The following is a 24,993-nucleotide window of genomic DNA, read 5'->3' as shown; positions in this document are numbered from 1 at the left end:
AATTGAAAAGAAGAATTTTTTTCTATGGAACATTACAATTAAACTAAAAGTTGTCTGAGAGAAGAGGCCTTAACTTAACTTTATAAATTGGAATTTACTAAGCTGATAAATATTAGTAAAGCAGAAAAATACATAGAATATTATTTTTAAAACATATCAGACGTGATAAGCAGTTTCTTTTATTTATTCCATTATTTTATCTGATGAAATATTTTCAAACTTCAGTGCCTTAACGTACCACCTTGAAAAAGCGTAATTGCAGTTCTTTTTACCTTAACTGCAGTCTATTTCTGAATGCGTAACAGCATTTATTTTTTTTATACTATTTCTATATCAGACACTTATTTCACAAGTGATATTTTTGTTTTCAAGCTTACAGCAAATAGTCTCTTAGCTGAAGCTTTTTTTTAATGATCATGAAATAACAAAATTTGTTGATGTTTAGAATATACATTGAAAAAGCGTTTGTGTTTGCTTTAGATACAGAGAAACCAGAATTTTTTCCCCCCTTGTTTTTGGTCATAATCTATAAACTAGGAATGGCCTGAATAAATTGTTTATAAACATCCTTAGTACTGTAGTAACTTTTACCCAAAAATTTATTTTAACAAAAACAATGTATACTTGAACGAGTTTGCACCAAAAAAACCCACCATGTAACACAGGCAGTAAACCACAGTTCAAACACTCTCTTTTATGTAAAATGACCAAAAATTATTTCAAATAGGCAGATATTATTTACCAAGAACAATTAACAAACATGGCTGTAGAAAATATTAGTAATAATATGCAAATTTAATTCAAAGCTTAAATGTGTAAAGCCTGTATAATACTGAATCGTGTTTTTTTAGAAAAATTTCATAATTTTATAAATATTTGAAAACAATTTAAATTTCCATTCCTAGTTTCAAATTTTTTAAAAACTAAAAACCCTCTGATAAACAAAAGCTATTTCATGGCATATACTCATTTCATAAAACACAACCAACAACCCTGTACATATTTTTTTAAAGAAGCAATTAGGACACGAGATTTACATTATTTTCACCTTTTACACATTTTCCTTTTTTTTTTTTTGAAAAATACAATCTTTTAACAGAATGAAAATCCCCATAATACAACTAGGCTTTTTAAATACGCCTCTTAACTAATTTTAGGTCGTTTTAAAATCTTCTTAAAGAGTAATAGAGAAGCGCAGGAAATTGGAATATATCTAAAAAGTTCTTTTTTATTTAATGTTCTTTTAAACAGTCTGAAGCAAAAACACCTAGAAATGAAATATAGTAGTTCAAAATGGCACAACCATTTTTTTCATTATGAAGAGCTGTAATTTATTTTTATTATAACAGCGGCAGTGAATTTGTTTCTTGATGTTTAGATTATATTTTTAAAAACGATTGGTTTTTCTATAAAAAAAACTACATCGCTTCTATTTGTAGTTTGATACAAATCCATTTCCTTTGTCTTGAAGCCACTGAGTTTATTTAATGAACATTTGCAAGATTTCTTCTTATTAATACATAATGACAATGGATGAACGAAACTTGACAGAATGAAAAGGACGAAAGCTTACCTAACCTACAAAATGAACATTTAACACTAAGCGTAGCAATCAATCTGATAATCTTAGCAGCGTCATTTTGGAAATAATTTATTTAATTAGGATATATCTACTACCTGAAACTATGGAGATCTAAGAACTGAAATATTTTCAGGATAAAACATAAAAGGGGACTTTTTCCTTAATATAAGTCAGAGGAATTATCTAAAATATAAGCTGATTTCTAAAATGACTAAACATAAAATTGTTAGACAATGTATAACCTTTCTATCAAACTAAAAACAATCAATTTTAACAATGGATTTTTTTTTTAAAACTGCTTAATGATTTTAAGAATAAGAATAATAAAAAAATTATACTAAACATATTGCAAGTTTTTCCATAACCTATCTATAGATAGATTACAAACAATAAATCTATGAGTTTTAGTATAAAATAAGTGTTAAGCAAAAAATTTACATTTATTATACCGGTAAGCTAATCACTACAATTCTTCAGCGACAAATAAAAAAATTGAGTTGAGCACTAAAAGGGCTTAAATGAATATTATTTTTTATTACTAACAATCATGTACCGGTAGTAATATTAAAAATTTTGTGGGTTTTTCATAAAATTAGGTTTGATATACCGCAGTATACGTCAACAACAAAGGGGAATATGTAAATTTTTTTTCCTTCTCTGTTTCTCAATACTTGGCCACAAAATTTAAACTGCCTATTTTTTTAAGACGACTTTCTCACGCTCTGGACAACAGTCTTGCGAATTGTGGAGAAAGCATATTACAACCTAAAAGAAAGGAAAAAGCTTTTTCAGAATCTTCTATCTTGGTGACAATCGTACAATCTGAGTCACATGGGAGGGTTGTAGGTAGCTTTGCCACTGCTAACCACTAGCTCCCTTATACTAACTATTGTAAGGTTCTAGATAAAGGGGTGTAATGGTCAAAAATGAAAAGCATAAACTAACCTGACAACTCTTTACTAAATAAATGAAAATGCCTCTTAAAAATGATAGAACATAAGTTATTGCTACTCACAACTTTCTGATTATCAGTTGCCTTTTAGCTATGCACCTACAACTACTCAAATCATCTTCCCCTTAGCCATTTACCTTTATACCCTATACAATAGCTTCATCTATCAGCCCTTACAGGAAATCTTAAATAGATAGGGTGGAAGAGAGACACACTGTGCAGTAGTGGTTCCCCAGTGCCATTAGCCAGGAAAAATCCTGGGCTACTTGGGCCAAAGTCAAAAGTGTTAACTAATCCCACCCTTTGGATGAACCCACATGTTGCAAGTTTGGGGAATACACTATTCCCACCCAAACAAAGGGGGTAAATGAGCCAATGGCTTTAAGTATCAGTCCCCACACTCTGGTAGTCAAAAATTCATTTGTAAGGCCTTAGGGGGCGTCAAAATACTATCAAGGTGGTACCCCATTTTCTGTTATTTATTGCGATGGATATCAGCTGAAGGGAGAGAGGACAGTCAGCTGCTGGTGATGCTGGGAAGATAATATATGGGTTCTTAGGGTAAGTCATAAAGTAACAAGTTTAGTATAATATAATCTTACAACCCTGGTAAAAATCTTTTGAGCAAGTTTCGTTTCTCTACAATAATCTGTGGCCCTTTTAACAGCGATACAGGACTCGCCGTTCTACAGATAACTAGCATCTTTAAAATAACTATTGCTTAAAACCTTTGTAAATTTGTTACGGAAAGGGAAACTACCCAGGAGTGGTTTAAAGGTTTTTACACTTAGTCTCCTCTTGCTGCGAGCAAAGAGTGCTAATTAACGTTTCGGCCATCCCACCAGATATCTAATCTAATCTGTATGTTATAAATTATAGCTTTACATTTCTTTTTATTTGTTTTGCTGATTTATTTATTGATTTTTATCATATGAGCTTTGGGTAATAAGTAAATATAAAAGAGTTAATAATGTCATAGCTTACCATTTATAAGGCTGTTCAAAATCTTGAAGATGATGGATGATAAAATAAAAGGAACAGAAAAATTGCTCGGGGGATAATTATAGCTAGAAATATTTTACCAAATTATGTTTGTCTTTTTTTTTAACAGAGAAAGTTGTGTAAATGTGTGTAGATGCAATTTTTTTGTGTGTTTATACGAGTGGGGGAGGGGGTAGAGCAGGGGTTATCTATATCAGGCTTCTGTGGCTCCTTTTTCTCGGTCCTCCTTCTCTTTCTTCTTCTTCTTCTTGAGGAAAGAAGGCGTTCTCAAACCTTTCTTCTTCTTCTTGTCTTTCTTCGGGGAATCTTCAGAAAGATCTTTCACTGGTGATCCCTGTAATGTGTCCAAAAAAAAACCCCCAAGAATAAGTTAAGTTAAAGTTTTAAGTTTTTTGGTGATCTGAATTTACTTTTTGAGTGTGACTAATTGGTCAAACATTTGAAAAAAATTGTGACATTTTCAAATAGTGATTTTCCCCAGATTTGCGGGTATTTTAAAAATAAAGTTGGTTTGTACTTTCTTATAAATTTTTAAAATCAAACTATTTTTGAGAAATTCATGGATTTGTATTTTGTGAATAATTTTGTTGATTTGTGGTTTCCCTCAATAAATTTGTTGACATTAAAATCCAGTATTAAAAAAAAATTTATCTTGGATTTTTAAGATAATTTTTTGGAGTTGTGGGTTTTTTTAAATTATTATTTAGACATTAAAATCCAGGATTTAAAAATTTAGATTTTTCTGAATGTCTGACCAGATAAGCAACAGTAGTACAGTACCACTTTCAACCAAACATATTGAATTTAAAACCAGTCAATAACAACTGATGTGATAAAATCTAAATGTAATCTTGCCTTCTATAAACAAATTTAACTAAATATATTATGCAAAAGTACCTCTTTGCTACTCCTAGATGCTTGGGAAACATCACCACTTTCAGCGGAACGTAGTTTTTCTTCACCGTTAATCGCTGTAACACCTATACAAATCAAGATATCAAAATACTTTAAATTAAAGAATTTCAAGAATAACACAACCAACATTTTAATCCACACAGGTGGTAAATGTCTAGTAAGAAAAAGCACAAAAAACCTTCAATGTGAAATATTTGATCTCAAACCTATTTGATTTCATATTTATATATCTCTTAAAGAGCATATATTCATCTTTCTATACTGCTATTGTTACTTGTTTGAAAACGGTACCTTTGCAACCTCCCTCTAATTTTTCAATTAATTAGTCATAATGACTTTTTAAAACTATTACATAGGGAAAATTTAATTTATAAATAAATATCCTTACCAAGTGAAAATTTTCATTTTAAAACATTAGACTGAGCCATATGATACGGTGTATGCTACTGACAAGGAGACATCCCGAAGTGTAACCCACCGATTTGGTTCAAACTCGGGGGATTGGTAGACGTTTATGTATGATGAAAAATCCTAAAGGGAATTTACAATGGGCAACCGTTTTGCCATGGCAACGAAAAATGTTTTTGACAATACAAAATATAAAATTTTCCATTGAAAATGACATGGGATTTTGAAATCAAATTGATCAAAAGTTGATCAATTTTTGTTTTTACTGTCAATTTTTATTTATTTTTTCTTTTTTTGGCATTTTCGAAATTTTGAAATTTTTCACAAGGGGGGTGGGGCCCTAGGAATCGGTCAGAATCCCATGTTATTTTCAATGGGAAAATTTCCATTTGTTGTTGTCAAAAACATTTTTCGTTGCCATGGCAAAACGGTGGCCCATTGAATAAATTCCCTTTAGGATTTTTCATGATACATGAAGGTCTACCAATCCCCCGAGTTTGAACAAAATCGGTGGGTTACACTTCGGGATGTCTCCTTGTGAGTTCTCGGGGAATTGTAAGCCCAAGGGAACATGCATCAAAGTTGCAAGGGTACAAGTTTCCTTTAAATTAATATTTATCTTGCAAGAGATAGTTTATATCAGAAGGTAAACAATACATCACAATCACACACTTATACCATACTTAGAGCAAAAAAAATGAAGATACACTATGCAAACTCAAAAAAAAGTGGCTTCTCCTTCCCATAAGATGCAATATATTAATTAGTTTGACAATGTAATAACTCTCAACTATCATCCACATATTTTAAATTTTACATTTATTGATGAGGTTTTGTAAAAATTACTTGTACCGAATAATGTAAATAGTGGAATATTCACACAGTTGCTACTACATAAAACTATACTAACATGCAATACAAACTCTATGAAGTGAAAAATAACTAAGATAATCTGACCGGCTAATAATAGACAGCAATATTAGTTATTTAATACGACAACGTTTTAACGTACCATATTGCTAAGTTTCACTTACGTTTTGGTTTACGCTCAGACAAGGCTCGTCGCTGCATATACACTTGTCTTTCATCCTCAGCAGCTACGCAGCGTCATGCACATGACAGGGTCATTCATTTAACCATGCACAATAGTTTTCATAACATTTTGTAAAAAGAGTGGGAATAGCCAGAGATATTAAAATCGATGACAAATGATTAGGACAAGTTACGAAATGATATTCAACCAGAATTTGAATGATTTAAGATGAAAAGAGAAAAAACAACATGCAAATTAATAAGGTACATTGTAGGCAACTTACCATTATTCTTTTGACTTTCTGACTGATCTGCAGTTCAGTTAAAGTACAAAAAGCACAAGAAATTTATAACAAAAATACCTTGGTAGGTCATGTAAAATTTGTAATTTTAAGGAAATTTGAAAATTAGTATAGTTTTTAATTATCAGCTAGGCTAACAATAGGCCTTACCCAGCGTGCAACATATAATACCATTATTCTAGGTAGCTGGGCTACAATGAGTATAGGTGGGTTGTGACAGACCCCTACACACACGATAATTTACCATTAATATCTATGTTTTCATTGAATGGGGAAACCAAAGACCTTCAGGGAAAACGCCTTTAACCAGTGGGGAGAGACTTTACAAACTTAACATAGAAGTGCTTCTGAGTTTCCACCCAATTCCACAAGATGGGAACGAAGCAAACTCGACTCGTGTTGTGAGGCAAAAGTGATAACCACTATACAACACCACATTTAGATTAAGTTATGATGGATACTTTTGCTTGGAAATGGGTGACCCTAATAAACCTCAGTCATGATTTGATAAGTTAAAAACTATCCCACAGAAAATAAAACTGAAATGCTTTGGTTTCTTCTTAAGTCTCATTTTAATTGGCCTAGGACCCCAGGGAACATGTGTGAATTATTTTTTAAGTATCTCTTAGATCAGTGGCGCCGATCGCTTTTTTCCCAATGGGGGCCGAAGCTCACTAATAAACTTGGAATGATGCTGCTGGCAACACTTTCTTGCTACGGATGCTTAAAAGTAAACGGCCTTTAACATTGGCGGTTTTACCAATGGTGGCTCCGGCCCCGCCGCCCCCATGGGATCGGCGCCACTGTCTTAGATGTAAGTATTAATCTCGATATATACCTAAGTTTAAAAACATTGTAACTTGAGCTACAATTTTTTTAAACTAAGGTGAGGCAAAATTACAGAGGTTAAACAGAGCACTCTAGAATTTAGAACAGCAACAACGTCAGGAGTCACATGAACATTTTAGACATTTTACTTTCCCGTTTGTACTTCTGAATCAAATATTTAATAACTTCAAGTCGACACCATATTTCTGTCGAGCTTAAGTGACACTTTGTAATATATTTATAGTGTTAAATAAAAATACTGATAATTGTAATTTTCCAACTCAACAAATCGAGACCGAGTTATGACAACTTATTTATCTAGCAACATACTTGTTTAAAAGTGTAAATACGTTTCAATTGAAAACACTAAATTAGGCCTTGTACAATTAATGCAAAATAAATACGAGTATTCAAAGAGAGACATTAATAATAAATAATAATAATCAGCTAGGCTAATACCCAAGGCACCACCTTAGGCCTAAGTCATCAAGCGACTTTTGAAGCCTTTAATTCAGGTGGCCGGGTTACAATGTGTAGGAGGGTGGTGGCAAGCCCTGCATGCCACGCGAGCCTACACTAACTATTACATTTGCGGTACACCCAGGCACACTAAGAAACATAATTATATTTCGACAACACTCATACCCATTACATAACACCTGTTTTAGTATTGTCCAAACAAAGTTTTTAATTCTTCATGTACCTTAGTTTAGCAAAAGGTGTGCAATTTAAGGTTGCATTAGCCAGGGATCTGAATTAAAGAATGTTTTTCCTCGACCGTCGAGGTTCTTGCAACGTTGTTGTTAAAACTTCTAGAGCGCTTTGCTTCACCTCTATTATTCATTTAAAAGAGGACCTTCTCAGGCTACCGATAATTTTATAAATAAATTTTGGAAGTAAAAAATAATGCTAATCATTATACTGACTTTCCATTTGACACCATTTTATGCTATCTCGAGCCTAGAAAGTACAATTTTCACTTTTATGTTTGAGGCTGATACCTCTCTCCAGTGACGTAGCCAGAAATTTGTCAGAGGGTATGGGTTGAAAATTTTGTAAAGTAAAAGTTACACAGAAAGGGGCCACATGGGTTAACATGGAAACCATATCCTGGCTACTATACTGCTTCTCTCATATAAGTTTGGTGACCAAATGTTTGTTATCACTGATTCGATATTTGCAAAGATAAAGGGAAATTGCAACAACAAAAAATTTCAGTTGCTTTCAGATATTTAACTGAAATTTTTTTTAAATGCTCTCTTGAAATAAAACCTTCCTTGAGAGTAATAGTTGTTTATAGTATCATAATTTTACGTTCATGGCATGCAATTTTATATGGTTACTTGAGAGCAAAAGTAAAAATTATTTACTTGATAAATAACAATAATCTAATAATTAAAAACAACAAAAAAAGGTAGTAAATATGATAATAATAAAGTAACAAGTCAGCCAAATGAAGAAACACACTAAGATTCTTATTTCGAAGTTTTCTCTACTTTCCTCACAGGTAGAATTACATAAAATGGTATTTTTTTAAATGATAAATTAACTACAAAGTCAATGCCATATTACACATGCTTTACTACCAGCTGCAGATATATACATGCAGGGTTCAAAAATCAAAAATAATTCCTTAGTTGGGATAAAAAATAAATAAAAAACATAATACCTTGAGCAGCAAGACGTGCTGACTCTGACCGTTTAAATGGACTGCTTGTTGAAACATCTGCTAATGGAATACAGGATGCCATGCAATGCAATGTGCGTCAACGGAAAATAATGGTTCAAATTCGTTGTTGGGAGAGAAAATTAAGTGCAAATAAAAAAATCATTCCACATGCTACAATAGCCAAAAAGCTAACATTAAACTGCTAGTCAGAAAATATCACAAGCTCATATAAAACTTAAAAAAAAAAAAACAAAGTAGCGTCTGTAAGCCACAATATAATGAATAAATTGTTGAACAGGAAAAAAATAAATTAAAACATTCACAAATACTGAAACAACTATACTTCTCAAGTAACACAATAGGCAGCGCTCTGAATGTAATTTTGCTACACTTAGTTGTACAACTACAAGAATCAACTAAGTTTCTAATTTAGAATATTTGAAGAAACTAAATGTATTTCTGACTTTTGTTATTTTAACTTGTATTTCACAAATATTGGATACCAGAAAACTAACCTTTAACTTGTAATATTAATATTCCATAATGACTTATCACTAAAGCCATACTAGCGCATTTACCATCTGGATTACTCAAGTACTCTCAAACAAACAAACAAAAAATAAATACGTAAAGGCTAACCCTCTTTGATGATCACAGGCTCGGGGGAAGAAGGTTTCTCTAAATGCTTGGTCATCACATTGGACACCCGCACCGGGGAGCTCGCTGTTGGGCCGTGTTTTTTGGTTAAATCAAAAACCCCAGGTGTTTTATATTAAGGCAAAAACACCAAATAGTAGTAGAGCAGAAGAGTAGAGAGGAAACCAAAGGCACAGATGAATATGAATGTGTAACGTGAAGAAAGAAATAAAAAACCACGGATTAAAATCCCCAACACCAACGAAGGTCAGTTAATATAGCATTCCTTAATTTTAGTAGATGTATATTGAAATTTGATAAAGATTAAATTGGATTCTCCCATGCAATATTTCGCCCAAAGCAGAGGGACAATATTTTTAAAACTTAGGTACACACTAAGATAAAAACCACACGCGTTCACTTAGTTCAAAATTACACCTTAAATTTTTCTTACCTTCATCGTCAGACAAAGGTGACATGGGTGACTGGGGAGGGGATTTAGTTCCAGTTATGTGTCGATCAGTTTGTGAAACTGGCTCCATTAATAAATGTTTAACTTCATCTGGAATATCTTCTTCATCAATAGGCTCGCCCCGTTGCTTCTTTTCAATTATCCTTTTATATTCTTCTATCTCATTATCAGAAACATTGTCAAAAGGATTCTTGGCATAGGCGCTCTTATAGACCATGGCATTGTGCTGATATTCCCTTTGAATGATGCCTTTCGAGGCCGTACCAACCAATATCTTCTGTTCACCCACTTTAGAGTCCTAAAATTTTGCAATAAGGTAACTTTTTCAGAAATGACAATATAAATATTAATAAAAATTACTTAGTTTAATTTGATATTTTTACACTTGACAAAGGATCTTGTCAAACGCTGATGTTAGAAATCTCTTCATCAGGTTTGAATGTTTGTATTTAAATTTAGTTTTACAGTAAATTTTAATTAAATACAATCGTTTCATGAGTCCTCCGTAATAAAATTAATACTTATTAACAGAATCAAGCTACTATTTACACTTGACTATAAAATGGACTACTATTTGCACAAGAGATTTGCTGAGAAAATATGAAGAAAAATAATTTTATGTACCTGCAATGTATGAACATCTTCCCATGTTGTTCCCTCAAGGATATTTGACTGTGGACCAGCTGTAACTTTTGCGTTCATTCGGTTCGCTTTAAGCTGTTTTCACAAAGAAATTGTTAAAAACAATATGCCATATATCCTAGGTTTGTTAGAATTTATTAATAAAAATAATTGAGAATTGCGATGCTTAATATTTTCCACTTTATTTAGCACTTACAATTGAAAGCTCGTAACATCTAACATCTAATGTGTGTAACATCCATAATGCAAAATTCTCAAACATAGTCACTGGTAACTAAAAACTTAGGTCTGTTTATTCCCAATAGACTATCATTTATTTCTAATCACTCTAATAATGTGCTGTAAAATTACAACAAAAATGGGAAGTGTAACAGTAACCATAAAAAGTAAACTAAACCCAACTAATTTGCCTCTACATAAATGTAGATTGTCACCAGTTACATAAATTTAGATCAAAATAACAGTAAATCTTTTGACATACTGCATTCATAGATCTATACACAGAATTAAGTTATTCGCTTTGTTTGGAATATTGTGAAAAGATTTACTGTGTACACTTTTAACAAACAAAAGAAAGTGTTTTGTGCACTGACCTCTTTTTGCTTGCGCTTGAATTCACTAGGATCACCAGTTTTGGGTACAAACTGGTGTGCGTGATCAATTTTGACTGTCGTACTATGTGTAGGTGAACCCTCTTGAACCCACTGAATGACCAAAGGAAAAGCAACGTAGAGGAAAATGATGGGATTGGAAAGGGAAAGAAAAAAAATTGAAATATTAGAAAATATACGTAGATTAAGCCCCACTATGCTTGTATCAATAAAATGAACAAAGCTCATGAAAATTAAAGTTTCAAATCATTTATCACGAATGCAAAGTTAGAAAGAGTTAATAACTTTGGGCAAGGCGGATAATGTTAGTGTACCTAAATTTAAAGATTGTCAAAAAAAATTTCGAAGTGTTTATATTAAATCGCAATTAGCTTCTTTGTAATATAAAATAAAATTAATTCTAAAAATTCAACATTCTTGAGGATTTGAAATAGCAATAGCCTTTAGCCATTTAAATGTATTTGGCAAAATTACCGTGAATATTTTCATGACTTTCTTCTGCATTAATGATTATATCAAGAATTTTTTGTTATCTTTTAAGTTATTATTAGCTATAATTAGTGATCTTACTGAGTCAGCATCTCCATTACCAGGGGATTCAATCCACTAACAAAACAAAAAACAAAAATGCAAATAGCTTAAAAACAAAACAAAATTAAAACTAAAAAATTAAATATCATGCCAAAACTAAATAAAATGACTGTGCAAAACTAATGAATTCACCACCTATAAATTCTGAAGGTGGATAAGAGGTATGAAAGCAGTTTTTACGTCGAAAGGTCAGCGCACAAACACCATTAGAGTTTTTATAATATTTAAAAGTAACAATGGTATACATTAGTCTTTTAGAATTGAAACAATTTTTAAGTGAGCTAAACACATAAATCAAACAGTTAGCTTTTGTAGAACAGGGTATTGGGGTATTCTTTCCTCCCCCGCAAACACAATATATTAATTGCGTTCAGTACATTTGAATATATTAAAGGAAAAATATTTATTCCAATTATTATTCAAAAGAAATAAGAAGTACAGAATCTTATTAATTACTTTTTAACTTTATTAGTACCGTAATAGTTCGATCATTATAGATGAAATTCAACACTATTTTATTAGCATTAAGGCTAATTTGTATTATATTGCACCATAACTGCGAAGTATTTTTATGAAATTTCGCTATCTTTAAGCCTTTTAAAGGTTGAGCTTAAGTGTAAAAAGCTAATACACCAGTATTGAAAATTACGATATTTTCTTGACTATAAAGTAACGAGTTAACCATAAGGCAAAAAACGTTTCACAGTACTGACACACCAAAACCACCTATCTTCAAAATTCCTACAGGACAAAATTATTTGTACGGAAATATTTACATATTCATAATCTACATAGGTACCGACATTTACACTGATGTTTTGGAATGGTATTAAACTACTTTCCTTAAATTCTTAGCTGTCAGATTATTTTATTAGAGAAAACTTGGAGATTTGTTTCGTTATTAATGAAAATATTGCCAATTCTTCAAGTCAAGAATATATACATAAATTCTAAATAACGCGCAACATTCCGAGTACTGATCTCAAGAACTGTTGTAGTGCTTAAGAATATGCGAGATAAAAACTTGATACTATACGGTAGATCTATTCATCAAAACTTAATTAACTTAAATAGATATTGGGGAAAAAGGTTTTACACTAGGTTTTATAATAACCAATGTTACCAAGCTACTATATATCACGAACCAAAAAAAATAGCGGCAGTTTTGACATGACACCTTTTTTTTAAAATTTTCTCAAGCAGCTACCTTTGTTATTTTTTTAGGATCTGAAGTTCCTGTTTCATATACTTCTACTTTTTGGTAGACATTCGGCGAATTTACCCATCTCAACTTCTCGTGCGTCTTCTTTCCTTCTAGCAACTTCTTTAATGGACTGCAAGAATGGGTTTAGTAAAAACAGTTATTGTAACAGCGACCACAATTAATTTTGGTTGGAATAATAAAGTTTATATGATCATTTTAGGAAAACATAAAACTAAAGGAAGAATATTTATTTAGACTTAGGGAGAATGACTACATTGAGACAATCGACCGACATGTTTGAATTTTTGGCAGCTCGAGAGGGGGAACTTAAAACGTAACTGACATGTGCCTCAATTGCGTAGGAATACACAAGTTTTAGGGGACCAATGAGATACTGGGCCAATTCGATTTTGTTTAGTGGGAAAAGCTTACTCTTTGACCATCAGAGGGATGGTCAAAAAATAGTCTAAACATAGTCACTCTCCATAACTATAAATAAATACATTCTTGAACCAAGTCTTAACTGGCCTTCTCTGATCACTCAACAGCTTTTTCCTAGAGCCCATTTTCAATACAAGTGTTTCAGTGATCAGATTTCCAGTGACACATACATACACTGCCTATCATTTATGATATCATAGTAACCAAGAACTCAATTTAAAAGACTTAATCTAAATTGTTATTTTCCTGACTATGACAAGTTCCATCCCATACCAAAAAATAAGTTGGATTTTAGTTTGTACACACATTATTAGTTAATATTAACTTGGTGTTAAGTAGGCTCAAGTTGTCAGCACATTTCAAGAAACTAGTTAAAGGGGTAATAAGTGGTTATTCAGTTGCTAGGAAAACACTTTTTTTTAAAGTTTGAAATTAGTTGGTTTTTAGCAGTCAGAAAATTACATATTATTTTTAAGTTGGTTTTAAGTAGTTAAATGTAAGGGCTTGATTATGTTCTAGTTGCAAATAAGTTGGTTATTAAAGATGATTTAAGTTATTTTTAAGTATGCATTTGTCCCAAATAAAAACTTAAAACCAAATTGAGATAATAGTTGTTTTAAGTGGTTTTTAGCCAACTTATTTTTTGCTAAGGATTGGACCATTGGTGGTGCATATTTCAACTTAAACGCTAAAAAATGGGGAAGAAATTAAGTTAAATTCATTAAGAGCCATGGAAACCGTTTTGCCATCTATGTACGTTATAATATTATAGTATTATAAAAACAACGTAAAAGAACATAAAAGTCAATCCAGAACATGCTAGTCTTATACGTGTTCTATCTGTTTAGTACTAGAAAGTATAGAAACTGACACACTTGCAGTAATTATGTCACTTTTACTAGCACTTAAGAACAGATTGGTATAAATAAAGGGAACCTTAAAACAGTGGTGCGGAAAATTTTCCGGAAATTGGAATAATAAAAAATTTAAAAACACTTAAAAAGTAATTTGTTTCATGTTTTTAACTTTTTATCGATGTAAAATGTCTAATATCAGTAAAAATACTACAAAACATTAATAGTGTTACATTGTTAATCAGTTTAAACTAGTCTAAAGGTTTAGATTTACTTTCAGATTCGAAAAAATTAGGCAAAAATTCCGCTTTATTTAAATTTGCAAACAATATATTAGGCTAATCATGGAATGAAAACTTTTTTTATTTTTTACGGAAAAATACGGAAAATTTTCAGGATAAAGGCCTCGATCATTTTCCGACTTGCAACACTACTAAATTGCATGAAATGTTTGGCTACATCACTAATAACACTTAACCAGCATATTTAGCCTATTTAGGGTATTAGCCTAGCTGAATATTATTATTATTATTTAATTTACCATCTTCATGCATTATTACTCTTGCTCTAACTTTGAGGCTTTTATCCCTTCTCCCAGTTTTTATATCTATTCGACATTCAATTTAGCCTATTATTGCACAAAGTACTAACAACTATAAAGTTTCACCCAAAAACTGATAATTTCTTTGACTCCTACACAACAATTGAAGAGGAAACAAGATACCAGGGAAGCCTTTTATGCCATAAAATTATTCATGTAAAATAAAATGTTTTGGCTCAGTTCTGACTTATTAAGTCTCCCTCCCACCACCCATAAACATTTCAGATTGACGTATGCTACAAAACATTTAAAGGAATATGGAATTTATAAATAAATAATTCAAAATTGTTCCATTTTCTAATTATCACAAATTTAATTTCGCAACAGCCAAAAAAAGAGGATATTGCGCTAGTGCGAAATTAACGAACTTCTTAGGTCTGAAAGCGCGCTAAGAACATAAGACCCAAGATAAGAAGCCAGTTTTTTTCTTGCAACAAAATCCCTTAAAGATTAGATATATAGCCGATGGTTACAGTGGATAATTTTGAATACAAATGTTTAATTTACAGAAAAGACGATAGAAGAATTCATAAATCATATGGATATAAAATGATTTAAATATTTTAAGGTGTGGTTTTCTTACTACAGTCAAATAAAAGACGAAAACGTTTCAGATGAATATTTTTTTTGTATCTATTGATTGAAGCTCTAATAATTAATACCCTATCAGTACATCCAATTTCAAGTGTCACGAACTTAAGATTGATAAATATAAGGGACTAGTTTTTCTTTGATGTTTCGAAGTAATTTGAGAACCTAAGAAGCCCACTTACAATGATAGTAAGCCAATATAAAGCCTCCATCGTTCTAATAAATGACTAAATAAACTATGTATTTACACCCATTATATGTAAAAAAGATGGGCTTAAGATTAGCTTGTGGAATTAAATGAAGAGTTTTGCGTACATAGGAAAGTCAAGAGTTTACGACTTAATTCTCTGAAAGGTTTTGACATACCAAGGATAATAAAAAGTTGGTTTTTACTTGAAATAGAAAGGGAGAAAAGTAGTTTCGAAATAACTTAGTGAAAGACAAATTGTTCATTAAATCAATGTAGCTATTAAATTTGCATAAACCTAATGCATAACTAAATTTATTCCATTCCATCCAGCCAAGTGAATAGAATATAACCTTTTTCAAAGCTCCCAAAGGACACTACAAATTTTTAACCCTCATAAGCCCTATATAAAATTATTGCAACGCTCCAGGTAGTCTCATAACTAAATTATGAGAAGTAGTTAAAAGCCTTTACCTTAGCCATTTGTCATCTTCAAAATATTGTCCAGCAGATGTGGCTGATGGGGGAACTTCAACATCATTCCTCTGCCTAGGACCTTCGGACCTTACTAAGGGCTGTCTATAAATATAGCCCGTTCGAAAACCCTAAGAGAAAGAGAGTAAAGTTCTTGGGATTAGCAACGGAAAGTACACATCACATCTAAAAAATATTGAATTCCAAAATATGCACTTAAAACTTTGGTTTATAATTTTCCTATACACAGATATACCATAACCCAAACGAACTACGGACAAAGCAAACAGTTGGCAGGTGGGAAATCAGTTTAAAATCTATTGTGAAGGATATATTTGAAAAGAACCAGGAAGTTATCTAGGTTTTTAAGGTTGTATAAGTCCACCTGGTTACAAAAACTAAGTACTAACTAAGCCTAATTTACCCAAGAAAAAATCATAAAAATTGAAACAGTAACACCATCTGTCAAGGCTATGACTTAAAATATTTTTCTTGGCACAATAACCGTCAGAGTCTAACAACTATTTTCCTATTTACCAGTTAATAAATAATCAAATTAACTTTAAATTAAAGTAGCATGAACTGATTTTATAGTTAAAGGGCACTAGCATAAACTCTCTTTACATCTTGTTCAACTTGTTGAAAAGTACCACGCCCTTCTTAATATTTTAGGTTAAAGGGGTTTACACCCTCCCTAAAATGAAAATATTTGAGTCCCTTTACGCTAAAGCAAAAATATTGTCCTGGTCTACAGTTAACTCACAAATAATAGATCCAGTCTCTCACATACTGAAATTTTTACAACACTATTTTCAAAATTTTCAGAGGAACCTAGAAAAAATTGGACCTTTCTGTATGCGTTTTCTCCAATGATAAAAGAAAATCTCCTGACAACCAATAGTGCAGCATACATTGTTGTAAAATATAATTAGCGAATAAGTAGAAAAGTCCATTACAATGCAGTCCCTAGGTGGTTCCTTTTAACTTAACATTGTTGTAAAATGCCATTTTGGTCATTTTCCTATATTTCTGGCAGCCCTGTGCAATTGACGTGGTGATATAACTGGTTACTCTGCTGCTATTCGGATCAGTTGGCCTTATACACATTTTACTTTATGGGAGACGGACTCTACTTTTGTGAGTCTTCCTCTTTACTTAATTGGCCGTGTTTAGGTCCTTCATTATTACAAATGCTACTTATTGGGAAAAATTATCATTTCAATTTGAGAGGGGCTTCATGCTAGTGAACCTGGATGGAAGGTTCATACATTCTCAGAAACCAAAATAAGTTCTTGAAAGAAAATTTTTGGTAAGGTTATAACATACTGCCAATCAAAGGATCCTAGTGAAATACGATAACCAGGATTAAGAATCCTAAGTGGAATTTTTAATTTTTTTCTTTATTGTCCTCAGATTGAATTTCAAAAAACAGTTTTGGAAAATATAATTGCAGCTGCCTCATTTTATAAATTATATTAAGTGCTTGGACTTAATGTTATATTACCATTTTACCATTTTCTGAGAAAAGTACTAATGCTATTTGGGTAAAACCATGTACCTTCGCAGAAGTTTGGAAAAAAAATTAGTGTAAGGAGACATATGGGGTGAAGTAAGGTACACGGACACACGAGATTTTCGACCAAGTGTTATATTTATTTGATACCTTGGGCGATGGGGAATATTTGGGTGCAAGAATTATGCGGCGAAAATTTATATTCGCGGAGATATTTAACTTTAAAAATTTAGATTTTTCAATGGATGTTTACTAAAAATTCCTGATTTCGAATTTTTAGATAACGTAGAACACCTGACGGTTGGACGATACTAGGTGCGTTTGGCTAGGTACTGTCCTCTCGGTCGCGTTATAGACGGCCCATCGCTTTTTTCAGTATGGGGTTGGGGTGGCGCCGCGCGCCCCCGGCGCTCGAGCGAAGTGAGTGCGCGGCGCCGTCAGGCGCCAATAAGGGGAACGCTTGATATTCGTCTTCGTGTGTTCTGAGGCAGTGTCATTTATTCTATGTTCCATTTTCATTGGTTCTACTGCACTGAAAACCACTTGAATATTTCGGAAATAAAATATATATAAAATAAAAAACGTGTGTCTGTGTACCAAATTTTTGCCTAAATATGACTTTTTTTGAGATTCCCTGCTTTTTAGCATACAATCTATTGCTCTATTTCTCTGGTTTTATTTTATAAATAATTTAATTCCCATATGGTACCCTAGCTTTTTAGTAAACAATATAATTCCAGCTCTATACGAACTGTGTTTAGGTAATTATGACAGTGTGTTAGAATTTTTAGCCCGGTGTACCTAGTAACAGAGACTATACCACCGGAGGTCTATCATCATAGTGCCCAATGCCAGCATTGACAGCCCGGACAGGTGATAACCTACTACTGATGGTCGCACAGTCGACGCAAGCCACTCAACCCAGCAGAAGGTGCCACAATGGGACGACCAATCCCCACTTCGCACACAGCAGTGGGATAGGTAATTATGACACAAAAAAACTACTATTTTATCTACATTGAAGTACTCACAGCGTTATCTAGCATCCTCATTTGCGATTCAAAACCCAAATCTAGTGCTCTCCATTTCCTAGGTTTCTCTTTAGGTTCGGCTCGTTCCTTATCTTCATCACCGGGTAGCCCTTCCACTTTCTCCAGAGATATGCCAGTTGGACCAGCTTTCGCCAGGTCCCTCACTCTCTGCCTCGCTTCTTCAGACATCAAGTGCAGATTGTCTAACCCTATACTCGAAAGCTTGATCTATTGGGATTAATTTCCATGGGCCTCAATTAATATACCCTAACGTCATATAATCGTAATTAAATATGTTGAAGATGTACCTGCGTGTCACAAGCCGAAACAAGCCTCTGCACTAAGTAGAATGTCTCTTCCACAGATTCTCCACAAATTAGGATTCCATGATTACTTAAAACTAAAACCTGATAACCAAAATGAGAATAAGATATTTCAACTCAAAACCAACATAATTTTAAGTATTGGGCGTGACAAAGATTAGGAGAGAGTACCAACCTTGTTAATTGGTCCTAGACTTCTAACTAGCTGCTCTCGCTCGGAGGCATCAATTAGGATGCCACCATATTCGTGGTAGCTGATTTCGCCTAGTAGAACGGCTTCTTGGCTAATAGGCAGTAAGCCGCATTTCATGGCGGAAATGGCAACACTGGGTGGGGATTGAATGTGTATGATACATTTGATGTCCGGCCTGGCTGCGTGAATGGTAGAGTGGAGGATGAACCCCGCTCGATTGAATGAGAAATTTGTGGTTCCCGGATCCACTATATTCCCTTGCATATCTACTTTGAGCAAGGAGGAGGCAGTGATTTCATGGTACTGCAGTCCAAACGGATTTAAAAGGAAATGTTCTTGATCTTGACTCACTCGAACCTAAATCCAACAGGGATATAAGCATTCAGTGTCCCTTTAATAGAGAATGAAAAATGATATAAAAAATTGAGCTGACCGTTATATGGTTGTATATATCTTGCGACCAGCCATACATGTCAACCAGTCTGTAAACCGCCCCTAATTTACACCTAAGAAGTTTTTCTCCTTTAGCGTACCTAAGTCCATCAACGCCTCTTATATCATTAATCGGTATAACACATCGTCCCGAGCGGAAGAGTGACGAATTGCGGGCAGTGTGTGGCAAAAGAAGCTCGGTTACTTGTTGCAATGCTGATAGGCTGGCTGGTGTATAGCCTTCGTTCATCTGAATTTCAATGATACGCTCTAACTCTTCCCGAAAGAGTTGACTGTTTTTATTGATAAAAACGAATAATCAGATCTCTATGGTAATTAGTGTTTTCTAAAACATATTGAAAGACCTACGAACCTGTTCATGATCATTTCCACTCTTTTTCTTCGATCCATTTCTTTCATGTCTTGATCAATGTCTGGTGGACGCCAAAGTTGCTTCTGGTACTCTGGGTCATCTGGATCAATACGATCCACTAATCTTTCGCCCGCATTGTGACCAGGACTTGGCCCATTGGTTTTGGGCTCTACGTCCGCCATTTTGTCACCTTCCTCTCGTCGGTTTTATTCGTCTTTATCGTGGCTGAGACAATTATTGATAACCATATTAACAAAAGACTGGCTAAAAAGCCTAAATATAAAATGCTAGATATTTTCAGACATAATGGTTAAATTTGTTAAGGATGTTAATTTACAGAGGAGTCCAAAAAGGGGCGAAAATGTAATACAGGCAAAGCAACTACAGCAAAGCTTTTTACATGTTAGATAAGCTAAGTTCTTTTCCAAAGTTTTATGACGACATAAGTATCAATTTACTTAGATCATTTGTCAACACCTGTTGAATTATTCTTGGTCACAACAAGGATGAAAGTGATTTAAGGACTTTCAGGTGATAAAAACTAGTATTAAGTTTTATGATCCTGAGGATGGGGAAAAGGCACCCTGAGGCCATAGATAGGTTGAATGTTTTAGTAGCAAAATTATCATCATGCCACACCCAGTTTATATATATATATTTTTTAAATAGAGCTAATACCCAAGGCACCACCTTCGACCACATAAGCAATGTTGCTTGTGCTGATCAAGTAACAGGTGGCCGGGACAATGCGTAGGAGGGTGGTGGAAAGCTCTTCATGCCACGCGAGCCAAGTTCAGCCAACAGCTCCCTACACTAACTATTACTGTTAACCTCGGCAAGTTTATATGGGAAACTACCATTTTAATTTATTGCATCTTTCTTTTTCTTTAAATACTAGTTAAAGTAAAAGAATTAATTTATTTAATTAATTAATTATGGTGATCCCAATTAGGGTTTTCATGGGGGTCCCAGACTCCCAGCGCAATAAAAACGCAAATGAAGTATGACACATCCTACACCCAAAATCCAAATCCATTTTGGGGGCATTTCCAAAAGTATTGATTTAAGGAGTTAGACATAAAGAAGGCACTAGGTTTATTATAGGTTGATATCTTCGCGAATATTTGGTATAAAAGACTGCCAGTTTCACCCATGGCATCAGGATTCACCTTAAAATATAAATCACCCTTGAAAGGGTTTATAACCTCCATCGCGTTCTGTACGTAAAACCCCCACAACAAACCACTAAACAGCGACGAAAATGTCCAAGTTCATAGGAGCCAAGATAATATAGAATTCCGTACCCTAGATTCGAATTCAGCGGTTTTGTTACGAAGCGATTAACCACTTTTGACAAGTGACCTCCGAAAAATCGACCTCCATCGGGTGCTATAGGAGAGCTATATATACTTGATTACCATGGTAACTATGGAGGTACAATGTTTCGAAGTTCCGGCAAGAAGTGGGTAAACGTTATTGACTACGCGCAAGGCTGTAATTTCGAATCTAGGATACGAGGTCTATATTACCCGTGATAGGAGTTAGCAGCCATGGTTGAATTTCTTTGGGGCGACAGAAATACTGGACTTTATATTTCCGTTAAAGCAAAATTATTTTGTGTTTTACGATTTCAGGGGTAGAGATACAATATTTTTTACTGTGAGTCAGTTAACAACACAAACTCATTAGCGAACTTAATTTCAGTTTTGCGTCCGATGGCTCTCTCGTTTTAGGTTGCCTTTAAAGGGCCACACGCCGTTCGCATTTCACTAGTTTGTTCTTATTAAGTAAAAAAGGGGAGGGGCTATTCGATTTTCAGCCAGATTTTTCAAACGCCGGTGTGGCCCTTTACCAGCTGCTCGTCAGGGAGCGATTTTCTTCCCCATGACGACGTCACTTCTCGAAAGAATTTCCCGAAGCTTATCCAAAAATATTATAGACTTATGGTATTTAGTAAAACTACGATAAGATGATAACATCAAAGGCAAAAAAAAAATACACGAGGGAACAAGCATTTCCAGTCTCCCACTACGAAGGAATTTATATACCGCGCAGGAAACTCCCAAAATAGGAATTTATTTATGGCAGAGCGTAAGGAGCTCAAAAGCTTTTTGTAACTTAATTTGAATGACGGTTTTATTTTAAGGAAGCTATTAAAAATTACGCTAATGGTAAAAAGGGGGCTTTTTAATTAACGAGGGCAGTAAACTATCTTATTAAACATAAGCCAATTGCCAATTAGGCAAATTGACGCCCTCGGGCCCCAGACTCCAGGAAAGAACGTCACGCCATCATGGAATGATTAGAGAGATGACAGAAAACGTATCTATAAGGGCTTTAATTTAGGCTGTGCATACCGTATAGGGAGCTAACAGTTCTACGTCACACAACGTCACCCCTGCTTTTTCCTATTGAAAAAAAAATTATACCCAACATGGCGGCCACAGGCAAAGCTACGGAGTGTTAGTTCCCTATTAAACACATTTGACCTAGAAAGCTGATTATTCCTCTCAATGTAAAGGAAGAAGGATGGAGACGCGAATCTAGATAATAAAAACTCATCGTTCGTCCCCACCCGTGCAGGGGCACGCAATGCAAACGACAGTCATTGCCATACATACACTCTGCCCATACCAAAACTTCCATTCGTAAGCCTTTGCTCTTTAAAACATGCACGTTTGTTTACCCCTTTTTCAGACTAGGCAAAAATTTCAAATTTGGGTCAACAAGGTCGCGAGATGAGGAGAGGACCATGGTGAACTGATAAAATCGAATTTGCACGTAAAAGTGCACAACGGGTTAACAGGCCACCGTTCGTGCCAAGGCGACTTAATTAACCACAGCGCTACAGTTTAGAACCTTGACCAGCGGGAATCAGCGTTTTACGCGTCGGGGATCGATGGCAGGGAAAGTACCATAGGAAAGAAGTAGGGAGGCCGCCGCCAGCACGCCAAGGGGCAACACCGTACGCAAAACTGAAGGAGACAGGTAAAACGGTTTTTGGGGGTGGCGACGACCGGGAACGAGTAAAGAAGGGCGTTGACCCTCTCGATACAGGATGGCGTTTTTTATTGTCGTATTCCTCGAAAGTCAGACGCGACTATTGGACGGAACAGGGGAAGCGAAAGAAGTGGGGCCAAATGTCCTTGAGTCGCCGACGAGTACGAGTTATTTCGGTTTGTTATTGGCAGTATTCCTCCGTAGATTCGACCGCTGCCGACAAGGTGCCAGCAAGGCGGTCGCTACAAAGTCTGCGAACTACAAAAGCACCGCAAATGGTGTACTTTTTCCGCCGCACAGCGGCATCTTTAATTCTGTCAACTACCAGCTGATCAATAACACTAACCAGTGGGGAAAGCCGAAAAGGCCTCGCGATATATTGGGGCCACCATTCGGGGGGAGGGGGGTTAAAACAAAACGACACCAGTCCCCGGAAACATCGCGCAGGACAAAATATCACCCTCCCGCACTCTTTCAAAATACGCCAGTCTGACGTCGTCCAAGGGGAAAGCCACCGTACACTTTTCTAGGAATTAGCGATTTATCCTAATTGACCGCGACAGTTTAAACGTCTTTAAAAACAATTACTACACGTGGGCCCAAGGCTAGGGTAATGGAGTCAGTTTCCTTTAGTGGAGAAACAAGCCACCAAAATAAAAGTGTCACGGGGAACAATATCTTATTCTACGCGTTGATTTACTAATAATCGTCATAAGGGAACCTAAACAGCTCGAACAAATTTTAAACTGCATAGCAAATTAAAAAAACCAGGCTGCGTGGAAAAAAAATTGATCATCTCAGATATGACACGTTTTTTTTTAATTAATGAAACTAATTCTGAAATTTATCTGCATAAGTAGATAATTAGTGATGATATGTAAAACAACACAAACCCCACTAGAACTATTAATAGAGCTTCTCTATGCAAATGATGTGACAATATTCTCAAAAGAACAGCTAGATCAACGTAAATCGCTTGTATAATTCACTTAAGGGTTCGCAGCTAAGCCTACATAATTCTGACTAACATTCAAGTCACGCAACTAACAAAATTGCTTAGCACCGCGTTTATTACAAATAATTAATTTTAACCACGTAAGAGTCGACTGCCGGTAAACCATAAATAAACCTATCCAAATTAATGTTAATGTCGTTTAATCTTAATAAGTATTTCAGAAAAGCCTGGGTGTTCAACAAAATTATCATTTTTCGGGACGATTTCGGAACTGTCCAAGTTTCGAGTGACCACACCTAATACAGAAGGCCTAGGCTTATCTTTAATCATAACGTCAATCATTAAAATTAGTATTCTAGTTTATAGAGGACATTATTTTTGTTCAATATAATATTATACAAATTATCTTGCTAGTTAAAGTATAATTTGTTATGTTTCGTCTTTAAATAAACGTGTATTGAAGATGATCTCTATGTAGATCGTCCTTCCTTAAGCCTAATATTATGAGTCGGTAACATCCATCGAACTAGATACATCTTATGGCATTTCCATTTCTTACATTTACAAAGTGAGAATCAACATTTCCACAAAATCAGTTTTTGAAATATTCTTAAATACTTACGGGAGCACTTGCGTATGGCAACCTTATTATCCTTTCCTATTCGAACGCACTTTACTCGCACAAAGTCACGGTGGTTACCGGTTTCACTAAACTTGGGTTTTCGAATTAGGCCTAGCCGTAGTCCATGGACCGCAATTTTCGCCTCACCCAAAAGATTGGTTACCTTTTTTCACACTGGAGGCGCGGAAGTTAATTTTTCACTAGGTGTCTTTTACGGGTTATTAAATTATGGAAATACTTATAAAACTATTTACTTTTAGGATAAAAAATAGTTAAATACATGACATATAATATATAAAAACTTTGTTATAAAATAATACAAAATCTCAAATGAGAAAAATAGCAACGCCCTGACCCATTGCAACAGGGCTACCAAATGCCAAAGTTCCTCAAATTAATATCATATTTCATTTTATTTCTAGCAACCTTTTGCAGCTCCAAAGCTATGAAATTAAAAAAATGTATTAAATATTACTGTCAGTATTTATTGAAAGTATTTATTGAAATTATTTTTTATATTTTCTTTCATTATTTCAAGGTCCTCATAGGTGACTTAT

General features: G+C 34.2%; 1 protein-coding gene across 10 annotated transcripts; it reads right to left on the bottom strand.

Moving 5' to 3' along the window:
- Positions 1-358: 358 nt before the first annotated feature.
- Positions 359-24,620, bottom strand: hts (adducin 1-like protein hts). 10 transcript variants are annotated; one of them, XM_090154149.1, is made up of 18 exons: positions 24,437-24,620; positions 19,860-20,084; positions 19,488-19,779; positions 19,037-19,411; positions 18,847-18,945; positions 18,539-18,766; positions 15,995-16,125; positions 12,850-12,976; positions 11,622-11,657; positions 11,034-11,144; positions 10,423-10,515; positions 9,781-10,096; positions 9,330-9,413; positions 8,691-8,750; positions 5,894-5,956; positions 4,434-4,516; positions 3,519-3,870; positions 359-2,347 (listed from the first exon to the last, which is right to left on the bottom strand). In XM_090154149.1, exons 2-17 carry the CDS (start codon positions 20,039-20,041, stop codon positions 3,730-3,732), a joined length of 2,421 nt encoding a protein of 806 aa, XP_090010275.1. In that variant the 5' UTR covers positions 20,042-20,084; positions 24,437-24,620; the 3' UTR covers positions 359-2,347; positions 3,519-3,729. The 10 variants fall into 10 exon arrangements, with proteins under 10 accessions (XP_090010275.1, XP_090010276.1, XP_090010278.1 ...); XM_090154150.1 differs by having other exon boundaries at positions 8,691-8,747; XM_090154152.1 differs by lacking the exon at positions 9,330-9,413.
- Between the last annotated feature and the right edge of the window lie 373 nt (positions 24,621-24,993).

Source organism: Leiobunum rupestre, chromosome 7 (assembly GCF_980474605.1).
Source record: "Leiobunum rupestre chromosome 7, qqLeiRupe1.1.hap1, whole genome shotgun sequence".
Lineage (NCBI taxonomy): Eukaryota > Metazoa > Arthropoda > Arachnida > Opiliones > Sclerosomatidae > Leiobunum > Leiobunum rupestre.
The sequence above is the reverse complement of the archived record's forward strand: the minus strand, read 5'-3'. Positions and strand labels throughout refer to the sequence as shown.